Source organism: Dromiciops gliroides, chromosome 1, assembly GCF_019393635.1.
Source record: "Dromiciops gliroides isolate mDroGli1 chromosome 1, mDroGli1.pri, whole genome shotgun sequence".
Lineage (NCBI taxonomy): Eukaryota > Metazoa > Chordata > Mammalia > Microbiotheria > Microbiotheriidae > Dromiciops > Dromiciops gliroides.
In genome coordinates, this window is record NC_057861.1 from 467697952 (window position 1) to 467718271 (window position 20320).

The 20320-nt window shown below is 35.6% G+C and overlaps 1 protein-coding gene across 3 annotated transcripts in view; it reads right to left on the minus strand.

Annotated features, from left to right (window-relative positions):
* Positions 1-20320, minus strand: part of TRIM36 (tripartite motif containing 36) — a 98233-nt gene that overhangs the window by 25864 nt on the left and 52049 nt on the right. For 2 of the 3 annotated variants that reach the window (XM_043978624.1, XM_043978623.1), the window contains exons 3-5: positions 15623-15966; positions 12517-12663; positions 2466-2561 (exon numbers count right to left, since the gene is read on the minus strand). In XM_043978624.1, coding sequence (XP_043834559.1) covers positions 2466-2561; positions 12517-12663; positions 15623-15966 — 587 coding nt within the window. The remainder of the gene's footprint in view (positions 1-2465; positions 2562-12516; positions 12664-15622; positions 15967-20320) is intronic. The other variant, XM_043978625.1, reaches the window with a different exon arrangement.

Consider the following 20320-nt stretch of genomic DNA (forward strand, 5'->3'; position numbering starts at 1 on the left):
TCATCCTCCATTCAGCTGCCAAAACATTTACCTAAAGCACAAGTCCAATCATATCACACTCCTAACCCCAGAAAACTCCAATGGCTTCCTTTTAACTATAGTATCAAATACAAAATCCTCTCTTTGGCATTCAAAGCCCTTCACAACCTAGTGTGTCCTGCCCCTTTCCAATCTTCTTATGTCTTACCCTCCTCCCCTCAACATACTCTTCAATCCAGTGACACTGGCCTCCTATTCCTTGAACAAGATACTCCCACCTCTTGGTTCCAGGCAGTTTTCTCTAGCTTGTCTCCTAGGCCTTGAATGCTCTTTGTCTTCATCTCTGCCTGTTGACTTTCCTGCCTTCTTCTTTCAAGTCCCAGCAAAATTCTCACCTACAAGAAGCCTTTCTCAATCTCTCTTAACTCTAGTCATTCCTTCTCTCTATTAAATAGTTCCTAAGTATCCTGTATATAGCTTCTTTGTATATATTTGCTAGTTTTCTCCCCCATTAGAATGTAAGTTTTTCAAGGACAAGTACTATCTTTTGCCTTTTGGTATACTCATTGATTAGTACAGTGCATGGCACATACATAGTGGATACTTAATAAGTGCTCATGGGCTAATTGACTGACAGCTACTTTCCAGGCAAAGTGCTAGGCACTGAAGATACAAAGACAAAAATGATATAATCTTTTCTCCTGGGCAACTTACATTCTATTTAAGGAGATAACATGTACATAAGAAAGCACTCAGAAAACAAACAAGATAAATAAATACACAGTAAAAAGAGGTCTGTAGCAGAGAAAGGGTTATGAGCAGCTGGAGGAATCAGGAAAGACCATGTAGCGGGTGATGCATAAGCATAATTTTGAAGGAAATAAAGGATTCTAAGAGGAAAGAGGTAAGAAGGGAGTGCTTCGAGGCATGGAGATCAGCTAGTGCAAAGTTGTACACAAAGGAGATGGAGTGTCATGCTGCAGAATGGCAAGTAAGACAATTTGACTGGACCATGGAGTTCTAAAACAGGAATAATGCATAAAGTTGAAAAGACAGTTTAGCAACGGGTTTTGAAGGGCTTTAAAATTCTAAGGTACATACTGAGTAGAGGAGTGACATAGTCAGATCTACATTTCAGGAAAATTGCTTTGGCAGGTATGTGAAAAATGGATCGTAGAGAGGAAAGATTTAATGCAAGAAGACTAATTGTGAATCCATTATGATAATCCAAGCAAAAGATATTGAAGACCTAAATTAAGGTACAGTGGTCACATGAGAAGAGACTGATGCAAGAGTTTAGGTAGACACAAGGAAGATGTGTCAACAGATTAAACATATTGGGGGGGGTGAGGAAGAGTGAGGAGTCAAGTTTAATTCCCAAGTTGCAAATCTAGAAGAATGGAGGTACCTTTGAGATAGAAGAGGGGTGGATTTGGGGGTAAATATAATTAGTGCAATTTGGGACATATTGGGCTGACATGACTGCAGTGTGTCCAGTTTGAAATGTCCAATGTGGAGGTGAAAATACTTGAAAGACTTTAAAATTAAAACAAAGGAATATATACACAGCACTTAAAAAGTAATATGCTATTGTGTTTTGATCAGCTGTGATAAACTTGACTCTTCTCAGCAGTGCAATAGTCCAAGGTGGTTCCAGGGGACTCACAATGCTCTCCAAATCCAGAAAAAAAAGAACTGTGGAATCTAGGTGCAGATTGAACCATGCTATCTCTATTTTTTTTTGTTTTGCTTTTTTGACATTTTTCCTTTTTGCTCTGATTCTTCTTGCACAGCATAACTAATGCAGAAATATGTTTAATGTGATTATACATATATAACCTAAATAGGATTGCTTGCTCTCTTGGGGAGGGAGGAGGGAGGATAGGAAGGGAGAAAAAGTTGAAACTAGAAATCTTATAAAAACAAATGTTGCAAACTATATCTACATGTAACTGGAAAATAATAAAATACTTTTATGGGAAAAAAGTAAGATGCTAGGTGCTTTGGTGCATACAAAAATTATAATGCATTATTTGCCCTCGTGGACTTATAAATCTAGTTTGGAAAACTAGAGAAATATATGAAAATGAAAATTATACTTTAAAGTTAATGAGTTTTTTAATAACTCATGATGAGTATGAACTAAGATAGGTAGGGTCATTCATTCATATATATCAATCATCATCCCATACAACTACCTGACATTCTATCCTATTCCATAAAAATAATAATAATAACCCTACCCCTATATCCAGCAGAGATCTGTTTAGAGTGATCATATCTCAAAGGAGAAATCACATTTAAAGAGGAAAATATAGTGTACAACAAATGAAAAATAGCATTTGTGGTTTTGTAAATAAACTATACTAATCACTTCTATTATATTTCAAAATGCTATTTGTGGGGTTTTTAATACAAATTCATTGAAAGGAGTACAATCAAAATCCATTTCCCAAATAAGATGCCAAAACTAGTATAAAACTTACCTCTGTTTCTTTCATTAGCAAGTTCAATTCTGATATCTGGCTTTTCACTTGGCCCTCCTTGCCAATAAGATAATCAATGTCTTTTGAAAGTTTTTCCTGTTTAAATATAAATGCAATGCAAATTAACAAAACTTTAAAAGTGTAATTAAAAGGTCTTATAGAGAAAAGAAAACACATTATAATCTATTTAACTTCCCTTGGAAGTCTATATTACATGGCTAATAAAAATCAACAACTCACCTATTAAAAGCTGTGACTTGCCCTGAATACACAGGACCATAGCTATTTACAAAGCAAATATAATAAAAAATAAATGTTGGAATCAATTCAAGTCAATAAACGTTTGCTAAGCATTTACTATATGCCAGGCACTATGAAATTTATTAACGTTTCTGGTTTACTAAGAATCAATTATTACTTCCCTAACTCTACCCCCTAAGATCCTTAAGAAGGAAAATAAACCGTGTATTTCTTTTCTATAAAAATGGGAGACAATAAAACCAGGTCTGCTAGCAACCCCAGAGTTCACCTCAACCTATGATACATTTTTAAAATTGAATTATCAACCAATCAATGAATAAGCATTTCCTAAGCACCATAATGCCAGGTACTGTGTTAGGCTCTAGGGTAACAAAAATAAAAACAAAAATAGCTCCTGCTTTCAAGGAGCCAGAGGCAAAATAATACATACATACATATATACATACACACACATACATACACAGATATATATATGTATATATATTTATATAATTTATACAGGGGAAGGAGTTGATCAGGATATTCATAAGCAATTGATTTTACCTCCTCAGTTGAACAAAAAGGTCAGGAGACAAACAACAAGATGTTAATGTGCAAAGAAGGGTTCTAATTTTGTTACCCCTTTATGAAGTGTGAAGAATTTAGGACAAGTTACATCACTGGTGGTCTTTAAAAAAAGAAAAGAATGCACTCTCTAAATACAGATAGTCAGCAGAGGGAGCCCTGAGGAAAGTGTCTCTGAAAGAAATGAAGGCAGCCAACTATGGATTCAGGACAGAATTGGCCCTGACAGTCAAGAGTCTAGCTACGGAGAATGAAAACACATCAAGAAAATCAAAAGGAAAATGGGATCTTACCATGCTGGAGCTATGAAATGCCTCGGCCAAATGTTCTCTACACATGTGCCTCACTACCAGTATATTTTACATATGTGCTCACTCTTCCCAAAGATGATTGTGCCCCAGGTTTATGAGGGAATGTTCTGAAGCTTCTGTTCAAAAGCTGACATATTATTAAACTGAATAGCTTTGAGTTCATTTTATTTACTAGCTGCCTATTAAATATAAATTCATTGGTAGGAATTTACCATTTTATAGATAGACCCAGAATACTTTGAATATAGCACTGTATTCCACCACCATCACCACCACTCCCACACCTTCTCCCAACATGGTTTTCCAACCTGCAATCTGTGAATACTTAATTTAGAGAGTTCATTGAAAGTGGGTAGTATAAAAACAGATATAGTATAATTGTGTGGAGAAGGCCCTATAAGCTAGAGATATGGGAGTGGGGGGTGTCAGTAAAGACCTCAAGTATAAAGTGGCACTTGAGCTGACTCTTGAATCTTACAGATTCTAAGAGATGAAGATGAGGAGGAAGTATATTCTAGGGAACAAGGTAGGCAAAGGCACAGACAGAGAACATACACAAAGAACAGCCTGAAAGCCAGTTTCACTGGACCAGTGTTGCATTTAGGGAAGTAATGTGTAATAAGACTGGAAAAGTAGAGGCTAGGATGTAAAGCCACTGACATTTGAATAATAGGGTAACATAGCCAGATTTGTGCTTTAGGAAAATCTGACAGCTATGTAAACTATTTATTGGAGAGCATAAGGAACTTGAAGCAAGCAAACAAAGTAGGAGGTCATTGCAATATTCCAAGCAAGAGGTAATGAAGGACTGAACTAGGATGGTAGATGTATGAGTAGACACACTCTCACAGGTGAGAAACACTGTGAAATTAGAAATAACAATATTTGGTATGTGAGGTGAATTAGTGAGGAACAGAGAATAACACCAGGATTTTGAACCTTGGAAACTAGAAGGACGGGGGTACTCTCAAAAAGAGATAAGTTTTGGGAAAAAGATTAGTTTAATTTTATATACGTTAAGTTTGAAATTTCTAGAGGTGAAAGGAAGCCAATGAAATTTAATGAAGGGGTGACATGATCATACCTCTACTTAAGAAAAATCACTTTGGCAGCTGTGTAAAGGATGGACTAGAATGGGGTGAGATTTGAGGCAAGAAGACCAATTAGGAAACTATTGTTACAATCCAAGGACAATTTAAGGTTGTAGCTTTGTGATGAATGAAAAGAGAATGAATCCTAGAGATCTCGGTAGAGGTAGACTAGGCAAGATTTGGCAACCAAATGAATATGTAAAGTATGGGAAAGTAAGAATTCAAGAACACCAAGGCTGTGAACCTGGAAGACAGAGTGCTGCCCTTGACAGAAACAGGAAGATTAAGGAAGAGGGGTAAATTTGGGGTAGATGATGATATGTTATATTTTGGATATATTGATTTTTAAATATCTATGGGACATCCAGTTTGAAATGGCAACTAGTGACACCAGACTAAAGCTCAGGAGAGCAATGGCCTGGATATACCAAGAAGTCAACTCCACAGGGATGATAATTAAACCTGAGAGCTGATAAATTGCCAATTGGATGGTGTTGGAGAACACCTTGGGGATAAAACCACAGTTAAGTGGCATAAGGATAACAAGTCAGCAAAGGAGGGTGAAAGGGAAAGTTAAGAAGAGAAAGTAATGAGGGCAGCTAGGTGGCACAGTGGATAAAGCACCGGCCCTGGATTCAGTTCAAATCCAACATCAGACACTTGACACTGTGTGACCCTGGGGGGGGGGGAGGAGAGAAGAAAGGAAGAAAAGAAAGGAAGAAAAGGAAGGAAGGAAAGAAAGAAAGGAAAAAAGGAAGAAGGGAAGGAAGAGGTGCACAGAAGAAAATTTTTTTAATTCAGAAAAGCATAAAAAACAGAGTAACTTTGAAAACAATGTATAGTACTTATAGTTTTTCAAAAAAAGTAAACCATGTAAAAATGCAAATTCATGGTTTTATAGTGAATCGTCTTTTTATGTTGTGCTGTGTACATGGAAATGGTCTTTTTGTCTTTATGTATTTAAGTTCAAAATTAATTTTTTAATTACAATTTAAAAATATGCAGTGTTCAGGAATAGAGTAACCAATGAATCACATACCAAATACTATGGTAGGCACTTAGGATACAAAGAAAAAAATAAAACAATCTCTGTTCTCAAGGTGTTCATATTCTATCAGCAGTTTCAAATGCTACAGAGAGGGCAAGAAGAATGGAACTAAGGAAAAATATCAGATTTGTAAATTAAGAGACAATTGGTAACTTCGTCGTCGTTGTCGTCTTTTTTTTTTTTTTTTTTTTGGTGGGGCAATTGGGGTTAAATGATTTGCCCAGGGTCACACAGCTAGTAAGTGTCAAGTGTCTGAGGCCGCATTTGAACTCAGGTCCTCCTGATTCTAGGGCCAGTGCTTGAGCCACTGCACCACCTAGCTGCCCCAACAATTGGTAACTTTGGAGAGAATTATTTCATTGCTTTAGTTACAGTGTAGAAGACAATGCAAAGGGTTGAGATGTTAGTGAGAAGGAAGAAGTAGAAACAATGAATACAGAGATTTTTTTAAGAGTTTAGCTGGGGAAAGAAAGAAGGATAAAGATAGTAAATCAGTCATGATAGAAAAGCCAAAGTAGAGTCCCTGCCCTCAAGAAACTCAGATTCTGATGGAGAAGATAACATGTAAATAATTATATACTTACAAGATATATGTTGTATAAATAGAAGGTAATTTCAAAGGAAAGGTATTGAAGAGGTAGAGAGATTAAGGCTAAGTGGAGAACAGGACCAGGAAAGAGCTCTTGCAGTAGGAAAAATTTAAACCAGGTCTTAAAGGAAGCTAGAAGGTAGAAATAAGGAGGAAGAGCATTTATAGAATTGAGGATAGTCAATATAATGGAGTTGGTAGATGGAATGTCATGTGTAAGCTATATCAGCAAGGAAACCAATGTTGGGGGAATCAGAGAGTATATGAAGAGGAGTAAAGTATAAGACTGGAAAGGCAGGAAAGGGCCATTTTGTGGAGAGCTTTAAATTCCATTCTGAGAATTTTATATTTGATCTTAGAGGTAATAGGGAACCACTGGTATTTATTGTATAGGGGAACATGAAATGGTCAGATCTTTGCCCTAAGAAAATAATTTTGGCAGCTGAGTGAAAAATTGATTAGAGTGAGGAAAGCCTTAATGAAGGAGACCAACCAGAAAGGCTATTGTAACATTCCAAAGGAAATAATGGCTGTCTATGTAGAAAAGGATGTATATGAGAAATGTTGTGAAGAGGCGAGATCTGACAACAGACTGGATAATGTGGGATGTGTGTAAGTAGTCAAGGATTGGTGTGAACCTAAATGACTGAGGGAATGACATAACCATACCAGGGCTAAAAGAAAATCATTTTAATAGCTGTGTGGAGAATGGATTGATGTGGGTTAAGATTAGAGGTGGTGAGACCAATTAAAAGGTTAATGCTACAGTGAGGGAGACACATAGCCAGTGTGAGCTGGATAAAGATTCAGCAAAGAAAAAAGAGTAGTCTGAAAGGTAAGAAAAAGGAATAAGGACAGTGTTTTATCTTCCCTTTCTTGACCTCTCGGTGAGCCAGTTCAACTCGACACTGTCCTTTTCTCGCTACTTTATCCTACTGAAGATCTTGTCTTGCCAAACAACAGCTTTGGACTGCTCCCACAACCCTTCCCCTTTGATCCTCTTAATATTCTGTTAAACAAGGTGCAGGGGATCACAAAATCATGCTGACTGGATGCAATACAAATTTATGCTACAAAATCTCAATTGGGCCCTCGCTGCAGCAAGACAATTCTTATATATCATCTGATTCACTATCCCACTCACCACGGCAGCTTTTCTAACCAATTTCATCCCTTCCTAAGCCTCCACAGATCCCATCCTTCCTACTTTCTTGGCTGAGAATTTTACCTCAGATTTCAATGAAAAAACCAAGGCCATTCTCAGAGTTCCTTCTCTTCCATGTTCCTCATCTCACATCATTCACAGGCCTTCTACTCTATCTCCTCCACCTCTGTTTTACATGATGAAGCTGAGTTTTGCCTTGCCAAGGTAAAAACCCAATGCATGCACAAGTAATCCAATTCATGTTTTCTTTAGCAGATTGCCCCCTCTAGCATCCCTACTCTTCACCAATCTTCAATCATTCTATTACTGGCTGTTTCTCTGCTTTCTACTCCTTTACTGCCTGCTACTTCTCTACTCCTCTATCTTCAAAAAACCTTCCCTTGATCCATACATCCCCAATAGCTATTATCCCTCTATTCTCTCTTTTGCTACTAAAATTGTTGAGATCACGTACAACAAGTGTCTCCATTCTCTTTCTTCTCATTATCTTCTTAACTCTTTGTACTATGGCTTTCAACCTCATCATTCAACCAAAAATGCTTTCCAAAGACACAAATGATCTCTTAATTTCCAAATCTAATTGTGTTTTTATCATTCCTCATCCTTATTGATCTCTGCAGGCTTTTAACACTCTCTTCTCCTTAATAATCTCTTCTCTCTAGGTTTTTGAGTGACACTGTTCTCTCCTGATTCTCCTCTTACCTGTCTGACCATTCCCTCTCTGTCTCCTTTACTGGCTCTTTATCCAGATCAAGCCTTATCACCTTGGGGGACACTTGAGGATCTTTTCTGAGCCCTCTTTCTCTTTTACCACTATATTATTTTACTGGGAGATATCATCCACTCCCATGGTTTCATATAATCTTTTTTTTTTTTTTAGTGAGGCAGTTGGGGTTAAGCGACTTGCCCAGGGTCACACAGCTAGTAAGTGTTGAGTGTCTGAGGCTGGATTTGAACTCAGGTACTCCTGACTCCAGGGCCAGTGCTCTATCCACTGCACCACCTAACTGCCCCGGTTTCATATAATCTTGATGCAGATGACAGATATATTTGTCAAGCACTAACCTCCCTTTTGATCTCCAACTACCTATTATAAACCTAGAACCAGGTGTCCTATTAAAATCTTAAATACAGCATGTATAAAACTGAACTCATTAACTTTTCCTCAAAATCCTCTCCCAACTTCTCTATTACTGTCAAATATACCACCATCCTTCCAGTCACCTAGGCTCACAACCTAAATGTTATCATAAATGCCTCATTCTCTATCACCCCTCCATATCTAATCTGTTACCAATATTTGTTACTAAATAAAATAATAACTAAAAATCACAACAATATATTACAAAGATTATACATTACGACCAAGCGGGATTTACACCTAGAATGTGCAAAATCCAACTCTAACATCAAGTCTGAAACAAAAACATAATCCCCATATAAAAAGCAATTATGGTGATGGGAATGATCAAGAAGAATATCTAGAGGAAAAGAATGACTCCAAATATCTATAAGCAAATTATTAAAGAAAAACACAGCTTGGGCAGAGATTCAACTAGAATTCCAAGAGATGAAGCAAGAGCTGAAAAGTTTTTAATGTTTTTTATTAGAGAATGCTAGAGGAAAAACCAGGGTATGGGGACATGAGAGCTATGGAAGAATTGGAAAGGAACTAACAGCTTAGCAAATGAGGTTCAAAACTTTGCCCAAGCAAAAAATTCCCTGAAAACAGAAGCCAAATGACTCTGAAACAAGTAATTTAAAAACAAAGTCAAAATACTGAAAAAATATATAAAAGAAAAGTAAAGACTTTATGTGTTGATCAACTGTGATAGACTAGATTCTTCTCACCAATCCAATGGTACAAGAAAGTTCCAAAGGACTTATGATGGAAAAAGCTCTCCAAATCCAGAAAAAAAAAAAAAGGAATTGTGGAATATGGATGCTGATTGGACCATACTATTTCTTTTCTTTTTAGTGCTGTTGGTTTGGTTTTCTGTTTTGAGGTTTTTCCTTTTTGCTCTGATTCTTCTCTTATGGCATGACTAATGCAGAAATATGTTTAATGTTATTATATATATATAACCTATATCAGATTACCTGCTGTCTAAGGGAGGGGGGAGGGAGGGGAGAGAGGGAGAAAAATTTGAAATTTGAAATCTTATATAAACAAATGTTGAAAACTATTTTGACATGTAACTGGAAAATAATAAAATACTTTTATTTTAAAAAAGAAAAAGGAAAGTAAAGGAGATAATTCATGGCAAAAACAAATGACCTTGGGGCAGCTAGGTGGCACAGTGGATAGAGCACCAGCCCTGGAATCAGGAGGACCTAAGTTCAAATCTGGCCTCAGACACTTGACACTTACTAGCTGTGTGACCCTGGGCAAAGTCACTTAACCCCAACTGCCTCACCCCCCCAAAAAAATTACCTCAAAAAAAAAAAAAGACCAAGGAGAAAAAAATTTTAAGAATTATTGAACTACCTGAAAACCTTATCATATTTCAAGAATTCTTAAAAGAAAACTTCCCAGAACTCTTAGAACCAGAGAGCAAAGTGTAAACAGAAATAATCCACTAGTCATATCCTGAAAGAAACTTCAAAATGAAAACTCCTGGGAACAGTATGGACAAAATCTAAAGCTCGCAAGTCAAAGAAAAAATACAGCAAGCAGCCAGAAAGAAAGAATTCAAGTACTACTGAGGCATAATTAGGATCACACACAATTTTGCAGCCACCACAATGAAGGATTAGAGAGCTGGGAATGATACTTTAGAATGTAAAGGGATAAAGGTTTATACCAAATATATCTGAGTTTAATTCTGCAGGGGGAAAAATGAACCCTTAATGAATAGAGGATTTTCCAAGCATTCCTGACAAAAAGAGCAGAGCTGCAAAGAAACTCTGATTTTCAAAAACAGGAATTAAGGAAGATATTAAAAAGTCAACATGAATAAACAATCATAAGAATGTAAACAAGAACAAACTGCTTACATTCTAATAACCCTCTGACTCCTATCATCATCAAGGGTCACAGAGGAAATCTCTAAGCCCATAGAAAGCCTGGGAGTAGTTCCATCTTATCTATACAAAGGAAAAGGGGGAGGGGCTGACACTTGATCCTTACTCTCATGAACTGGTTGAAGGATTGAAGAACACAGGAATACACAGGAATACACACACACACACACACACACACACACACACACACACACAAAACAGATGGACACAGAAAAAAATTTTTACTCAACTAGGAAAAAGGAAGGAAAAGGGAAAAGGAAGAAGAATTTAAGAAATAATAAATGAAAGGATTATTCCTAAGCAAAACAAACTATGACTATACAAAAATATTCATAACTCTTTTTGAGATGAAAAAGAATTGGAATCTGGGGGGTACCCTTCAATTGGCAAATAGCTAAACAAGTTATGGTATATAAATATGACAATATTACTGTGTTAAAAGAAATGACAGGGGGCAGCTAGGTGGCGCAGTAGGTAAAGCACTGGCCCTGGATTCAGGAGGACCTGAATTCAAATCTGGCCTCAGACACTTGACACTTACTAGCTGTGTGACCCTGGGTGAGTCACTTAACCCTCATTGCTCCACAGAAAGAAAGAAAGAAAGAAAGAAAGAAAGAAAGAAAGAAAGAAAGAAAGAAAGAAAGAAAGAAAGAAAGAAAGAAAGGAAGGAAGGAAGGAAGGAAGGAAGGAAGGAAGGAAGGAAGGAAGGAAGGAAGGAAGGAAGGAAGGAAGGAAGGAAGGAAGGAAGGAAGAAAGAAAGAAAGAAAGAAAGAAAGAAAGAAAGAAAGAAAGAAAGAAAGAAAGAAAGAAAGAAAGAAAGAGAAAAATGATAAAAGGGATGGTTTCAGAGAAATCTGGGAAGATTTGTATAAACTGATGCAGAATAAAGAGAACCAAAAGAACAATTTATACAATGACAATAACATTTTAAAGACAACTTTCAAAGACTTAAGAACTCTTGCTTAGCATAATGGTCATCAGCTATTAGAGAAGTGAAAGACTCAAAGTGCCATTATCACACAAACACACACACACACACCTTTCTTCTAATCACAGCCAATGTGGAAATTTGTTTTCCTTGAGTGTACAGATTTTTAACAGGAATTTTGTTTTTCTTTCATTTTCACTGGGGGCAGGGTGGAAATTGGAACTATGTTTCTACTGATTGAAAACAAAAATTAATATAAAAAAGGGAAACTTTAAAAAATTCTTTTTAGGGAGCCAGGAATAGATTTTTTATTGTGAATACCAATACTTCAAATTAAATAGAATAGGAAAGAGAACTGTATAATAAACTATTTTGTACTGTTTTTGTTTTATTTTAAAAGATACATATATTAAGTTTAATAAGGAAGTAACAAAATTTCTATGTTTTAAGACTTAATTTTGGGGAAGAATCCCTCCCCCCATCCCTTTGGGCACTGAGAACACAGAGTGAACCTTTACTTCTACCGCAATCCTTGGCCCAGATCCCATCCTTTGCCTCCCAACCTTCCTGCCAACACTTCCTTCTCCATTTCTTCTCCCAGAGACCCAATCCCTCTCCCCTACATCCCCACTACTCCAGTCAAGTCCTGAAGATTTCAATACACTCCAACATTTGGATCTCTCTCAATTCCAATGATTATAAGCCTGGAAGGCTTCGTGGGGTGCTTAGGGCTGCTTACACATCATCAATGAGCAAGGAATCATTAATCCTTAAACATGACCACTAAGCTTTACTGGCTTTTTGCCCCTACATCCTATTGTCCAGTGGGCCTTACCACTATGCCCTCAGACCCCAAGGCATTGACATTTACCCTGACAGTGAACCCTAAGCACCACTGGACCTTTTTATCTGCCCTACAGCTGACCTTCATGATATTATCTATCCCAATTATAATGTGAGCTTACTGAAAGCTACAACTGTCTCAATTTTCTATTTGCATACCCAGCTTTTAGCATAGTGACTGGCACTTAATTTTTTTTTCCTTCATTCATTCAAGAGTCAAGACCTACCTTTAAGGTTTTATAGGCACTGCTAATGGTGGTTACCCGATGGTTTGAATGATTACCGCCTAACTTACAGAGATGGCAAACTGGTCTTCTACATAGTTCACAGTACATGTTTACTCTCTCCATTTCATGTTCTGGGCACATTAAAATCTGTTGACAAAAAGGAAGCATAAATATGAAAAGATGTCTAAAATTACCAAAATTAAAAGCAAAAACATTAGAAAACACAAAACAGTAGCTGATGTTTACACTCTTTGCTTTAAGTTTTAAAAAGCTTTTTATAAATCATTTCATTTGATCCTCACAAAACCCATGCATGTGATCTTTTCTTTCTACCACTAGCTAACAAAATCAGCCATTTATACCTAAATCAAAATGGGAAAACTAAATTACTTGACTATCACCACATGTGAAAATTAGCCTTAGAATCATTATTTTTGATATGACAGATTTTTTTAATTTATAAAGAAACTATTTATTATAGTGTTTATTTCAGCTCAATTTGGTGAACAAGTGAATTATAAAGTAAGGATGATTTAATCCTATAAGAAATATCATAGTACTTAACCTAGCATTGCAAGGGCATCTCCAACTACAAAAAGCAGGGAGATTGGGACAAGGGACAGGAAATGGATGTATGATTTCACTGATATAAGGAACTCCCAGATGAGGAAATTCCCTCTACCAATACAGGTTATCACCTTCTCTGCATTGAGAGTTAACGTGAATAATATATGTTAGAGGGGGTTCTTGAACCCAGATTTCTCCTGGCTCCAAAACTAGCACTCTTTATCTACTATGCCACATTACCTCTCACAAAAAAGCAGACAATCACTAATAACTGAGAATAATTCTTTTATCTCTAGGTAAATAATTTAAATGAACAGATTATTTAGAAGGTACTTGAAATTAAGAGAGGTAGATGAAAGAAGTTCAGCCACAGATGTTTTTTCTATATAAATATCTGTATTACTGCTTGGAAAAAAGTCTTATTTAAATAAACCAGTTAACAGACCCAAATTGTCCTTGATCAGCATATTTCCACCAAGTTAAAACCACTGCAGTTTAAAATATAATAGAATAATTTGATATAATCTAGGATTATCAATTTTAAGTGCCAGACCTTTTTAATAGATACAATCATAATAAACTACTCAAATTTAAAGTTGTAAAGTTAAAATTAGGGGGAAGGAATGCATCTAACTAGAAACTCTTCGGCATTCCAAAGTTCCTCCCTAGGTATTGCTAAGGATTAAAACTTCACTTTCAAAATACAAGGTGAACCTTTTTTTTTTTTTTTACAGAACCAAGAAAATCTAAAATTATGAACAAATGGGCAATGATTAAAATTTGAGCTTTACATAGAATAAAACTTTTTAAATTGGGAACCTCTTGGTGATATAATATTAAAATGCTTAAAGAAAGGAACTTGTAGAGAAGACAACCTATTTGCTGTACTCCTGATTCTCCCAAACTTTGTCTTCAATGCCCTAGAAACTTCATCTTGAAAGCTCCGTCCACACCTGGACTTCATACACTGGAAATATTTCACTCCTGTGGCTTCTACCTCTGATTGGTTTGTTCCTCCTAGAACCTCCATTTTAAAATGAAGGCCCAAACCAGAGGTATCTGTTTCATTCTTTATATTTGTATCCCCAACACCTAGGACAGTGAGTGCTTTGCTAAGCCTTAAAGGCTTAACAAATACTTGTCAAATGAGTAAATGACAAATTAGTTTTACCTGGTTGAGTACAAAATACTAATATCTATTTCCCTAAGGTTGAGAGTGGGAAGGGTGAGGTATTGTTTTTAAGTAAAATAGCTGGATTAATTTGAAAACAAAGCTTGTCAGTTTTTTAAAAATCTATTCACCATACATTATTCAAAGTAAATTTTTCATGTGCCCAATATTTTTTTTTTTGGTGTGGCAATGAGGGTTAAGTGGCTTGCCCAGGGTCACACAGCTAGTAAGTGTCAAGTGTCTAAGGCCAGATTTGAATTCAGGTCCTCCTGAATCTAGAGTCTGTGCTTTATCCACTGCGCCACCTAGCTACCCCCATATGCCCAATAATTTAAAGGACAATTTTACTGTCTCTGTCAAGTATCAAGTATATAACTTTAATTATACATATACACACCATTACTTGAACACACACACACACACACACACACACACACACCTCTAAATACTTCAGCAATAATTACACAGATAAAGCCAATGGGTTCAGCCATAAAAAGATTTGCACTTAAGAGACTACTTGGATTCTAATTCAGACTATCACTTACTAAGTGTATGATCTTTTGCACATATCAGTCAATCAACAAACATTTAGTTGGGGACACATACAAAGAATAAAATAATCCCTAATCTCAAAGAGCTTACATTCTGAGAAGAAAAAAGTATGTAATATGTATATACAGAATATAAAAAGAATAATTCCAAATAAATACAAGGTAGTTAGAAAGGGAACAATCAGGAGAAGCAGGAAAGGCTTCACGCAGAAGGTGGTGCTGAGTCTGTTTTCTCTGTAAATGGATATATAATCCATATACTACACTGCCAGCTCACAGGACTGTTCCAAAGATCAAGTTAAATGTTTATAAAGCAGCTGTTATTATAATGATGATGGATTACACATGGGCTTATAGAAGGAAATGAAGCTCTAAGTCAATCAAGTGAAACCAGTGTGCATGAATAGATAACTGGACTTACAGTTAGGAAGGCCCAGGTTCAAATGCTAACTCCTACACTACTAGCTCTATGACACTGGACAAGTCTTTTAAACTGTGCCTCAGTTTCCTCATGTACAAAATGAGAGGATTAGATTCAACGGCCTTTAAGGTCCTTGTCAACTTTAAACCTACTATGCTATGCACCTATGAGCCATGCAAATAAACTAAGGATTATAATTAGTCACTCTTAATTCCTCTGTGGTACTAAGTACACAACTACCCCCCAAAAAAGTCTCTAAATATTTCCAGTCCCAAATCCCAATTCCTACCTCCAGCATATGACATGTCCTTGTTAAAAGTTTAACAAAACAATTGTTTAAAACTGAAGTTTATTATGCTATTTCCCCACCACCACCTCCATCAAAACCCCACTTACCTTAGGTCTAAAATTAGTGGTTGGGCCTACATACTCATGCTGAGCTTTTACAGTGCCCCAAGGATGATATATTTTGAAGCATTCATTACAGTAGCTTGCACTGCAGTCCATGCAACTTTTAGTGGATTCTTGAGGTGGAGGTTTGCAGAGGTCACACATAATGGCTGTAGCTGCCCTAGCTGCCTGTCGGTATCTTTCCACAATCGTTTCCAAAGTGAAATTTCGAAATAAACCATTGATTCCACGCTCTCCCAGGTCAATATCATGCTCACAACCAGGGCAGGGAAAAGTGGTCGTCCTAGGAGTCAATGAACTGCGTTTCCAGCCTGAATAATTGATCATTCCTAGTGTTTAGTTACAGCAGTAGGAAGATGATTAGAATGACAAAACACAGAATGAAAAAGGTTGCAAAAGAAAAGTTTATGTACGTTTTGAATACACCAAACACAAAAGACCCAGACAAATTACATATAAATTAATGCGATTATGTGAACTTTTAAAAAATATCTTTCCATTGAACTTTCCTGCTACACAAAAAATCAAATACAAAAAACATCTGTATTTTCCAAAATATTTCCTAAGAAGTCAAGGTAAAGCATTTGAAATATCCTCACTGAAGGATCTTGATAAATATTTTTGATGATGCTGAATAAACTTCAAAAGCTCTACACATAGTTTGTTTTGTATATATTTGTTTGCATATTGTTTCCACTAGATTGTAAATTCCTTAAGGGCAGGGACTATCTTTTGCCTTTTTGTATCCCCAAGCATTTAACACAGTGCCTAGCATGCACAAAGCAGCCACTTAATATGTTTAATGACTGACTGAAATCTTCAATTCTCTCTCTCTCTCTCTCTCTCTCTCTCTCTCTCTCTCTCTCTCTCTCTCTCTCTCACTCACACACACATACATATTAAATCTACCACATAAATATATAGCTATGTGAAAATAGAGCCTTATTTGGCTGCTCATGCAACTCCATAACAGAAAATTCCAGAAAGTAGCTGCAGGACTCCTATTGAGTATTTCTTTATTTGCCCAGAATCCCACCAGCTTTGGCTTTGAAAGGACTTCAGGTATCAAAGTAGTACCCATTAATGGTCATTGTAGTAAGCCCGAAAACACCCTAAAATAGTTCTATGCTAGTTCAGAATTCCTAAGTATTCTAAATAAGTGCCGACTCCCATCCATTAACCAGTAAAATATTTATGAACTTTCAGTAGGCAGAATGCTAGTTTTAAAGTATAATCTACTGAAGGTTGTATAACACTTTCACAGTCAGAAAAGTTAACAATTTCAACAAAGGCCATAAAACATTCTCTTATGAGCTAAAAAAAAAAAAGGATTCTGCCAATGAAAATTTTAAAAGGTCATAAAATATGGAATACATGAAATAGAACTTTCTGATTCCCAACATTTAGTAAGCACAATATTAATGGGAAAAGCTCTGGATTTGGAGTCAGTGAACCTGGCTTTGAATTCTGACTTTTTAAGCTTTGATACTAAACAAGATATTTGACATCTCTTGGTTTTGTTTTTCTTATCTGTAAGACGATGGTGTAGGGGAGGGATGTTCTGAGGTCATAGTTTATAAATCTTTTTACAAATATCATGATACAAATATCATGGACCACTTTTGGTGGTTTGATGAAGCTATGGACCCTTTCTCAGAGTAATGTTTTTAAATATATAAAATAAAATATATGCAATTATAAAGGAAACCAATTGTATTGAGTTTATATAAATAAATCTACATAAATTATAAATACATAATTCACTTAAATTAATGTAATTTCAAAATGATGGCAACTTTTTTAAATGTGGGGGGAAAATCTAAAAAGTTAAAGGCAGAGAAAGGCATTCAGTTAAAGATGCTTCATAACATATCAACATAATAAAACTAATAATAAATTTAAGCTTTAAACCACAATAAAAAGGGGGCAGCTAGGTGATGCAGTGGATAGAACACTGGCCCTGGAGTCAGGAGAACCCAAGTTCAAATTTGACCTCAGACACTTGACACTTACTAGCTGTGTGACACTGGGCAAGTCACTTAATCCCAATCCCAGAAAAAAAAAAACAACACAATACAACAGTGAAAATCTGATTTATGGTACAGTGGTTCAGTTTCAAGGAATGAAACAAAATTATTTCTAATTTCATGGCTTTACCATTTAGAGTAGAACGCATACGAAAATAATGGATAATTTTACAAAATGAATAGCTTTAACATTATTACTTGTTTAAAGCCAAGTTTTGATTGTTAAAACAATTTTAAAATTATGATAATGAAATCATACTTTAAACAACATGTACATTCAAGACACCATGCTTTTATTTCATTTTTTGTTCAAAAAAGTCACAATTTATTATAAATGAATATCATTCCTTTTCCATAAGTCTCTCCTATTATGTCTAATATTTTGTCACCCAAAATTAGATCATAGCACAAAACTAACATTTTATAAAATAAGAAAGCATGATTGAGAAAAATATTTAAAGCATTAGTCTATAAATGAAAAACATGTTTGATCACGATAGAGTGACAATTTCTCAGGTAACTATAATTTAAACATTTTCAGTAGTTTTCTATATATCATTTAAAAGTTTTTGAAAATAATTTCCACCATAATAATTTATTTTAGCAATCTTATTTCTACTACATATTTAATAATTCAGAAATAAAAATAAGCACACTAAATCATGTATTCAGAACCCTAAAAGACACAAAGTTGATCTAAAAGCATTTAGGAAATAAATGCTAATAAATACCTAATAAAATTAGGCAATAAGTCAATTAAGAAATTATACCCAGGGGGCGGCTAGATAGCACAGTAGATAAAGCACTGGCCCTGGATTCAGGAGTACCTGAGTTCAAATCCGGCCTCAGACACTTGACACTTACTAGCTGTGTGACCCTGGGCAAGTCACTTAACCCCCATTGCCCCGCAAAAAAAAAAAAAAAAGAAAGAAATTATACCCAGAGAGATAAACACATACATTCTAACTGTCTTTCCTAATTTGGTTTTAAGGGAATGGACTTCCTGGAGAATTACATATGTTTTACTATGAATACCTATAATACCTCATAAAAATAATATAGTGAACAACAAAAATGATGTCTAGGCTAGAAAGAATATGGAAGAAGCAAAAGAGCAGTAATTCTACTAGAGAAATTTCCACCATCATTTCCTTTTAGAAATTATTGTGATACTTTAAACAGGATGGTAACAAACTTTATTTTAAAATCCATAGTAAATCTTAAAGCAGTATTATAAAAGTGAATTATTAATCCCCTCTACTAGATTAAGTCCTTTGAGGGCAATGACTATTCATTTTTCATTTTCATTAGTACACAAATAAGTTAACAGACACAATTGACACAATAAAAGTTTGTTCAAATTAAGACATACTATACTCTTTTGCCCAATTTTATCACATAAAACAAGAATTTGAACACTAAGAAATTAATTTAAAACAAATTAAGTGTCTAACCATATTGAAAATTCCAGGTCTAATATTATTATATATATTGTGAAAGGAGAATTCTGGCTCAGGTTTCTTGCTCTCACCATGAGAAGAGAAACACCATGACAGAAAAGAAATTCTGGTTCATATTTCTTCCCACCATTATGCAAAGAGGAGGACACTAACCTACTCTCTATTTTAAGCTTCTAGACATTGTTCCTGGAAGCTAGAAGGTTACACACAACATCTGTAGAATCAAAGTTGGGAAACAAGTCACAGCTCTAGTTTTGACCAGCTGGCAGGTGTCCTTATTTTTCCCCTTCTGTTACTTGTTTCCAGACATGCATAACCTTATCTTTCCCTCCTGCTCTTTGTAAATTCCATTTTTTCTATGCTTCTTATGTATTAGCCTTCTATATGAAGTTGTTGAAGCTGATACTCTGGGCTCACTGACTGTTATAAACAATCAGAAGAGCTTGTACTCTGAGCATAATAATAAAATTGCAATTAACTATCTCTTCATCATTGATTTGATGACTGACAAAAGTCCCTAATCAATGGACGTTTGGATCATTTTTATTTCATTTATTAGCAATCCCAGATGGGAGAAACTAGGTCAATCATGATCAAGTTTTCCAGACCAGTAACTCTCCACCACAAGGCAGAATTTATCTTGAGAGAGGAAAAGGAAAAAGTGCTGAGACAGGTTAGTATTTTGCATATTTGGATACTGTCTTAGCTACCCTCCCCATATAGTGTAGTTTAAGACAGGAAAATCAGTCAGTGGTGAGGAGGATGCCTATCATTAAGGATATAAATCTGATATAAACTTCAATTCTACCTTAAGTAGTCAGAGATCATTATGGGATTCTTCAGATTCCAAAAATTCTGGTCTGGTCTTGACAACTGCCTATAGATTGGAGAACAAAATTATTCCTGATCGAATATATTCCCTATAAGTGAACTCTGATCTAGTCAAAGTCTAAAAAAAATTGTATGGATTGTAGTAATGGCTGAAATATATCATCCTTGACCTCAGGGAGGATCTTCTGATTTTGAAACATTGTATATGTTTAAGTTAATTATTGATGTTAAAGCTTCACACCCAAATCAGTTCTCCCTAATATCTGTAATTGCTATAATACTGATGCTTCTCAATAAACAGGGACTTCTACTGAGTGGGAGATTCCTTTTTAGAACAGGCAAGAAGAGAATGGTAATCTTTTTTG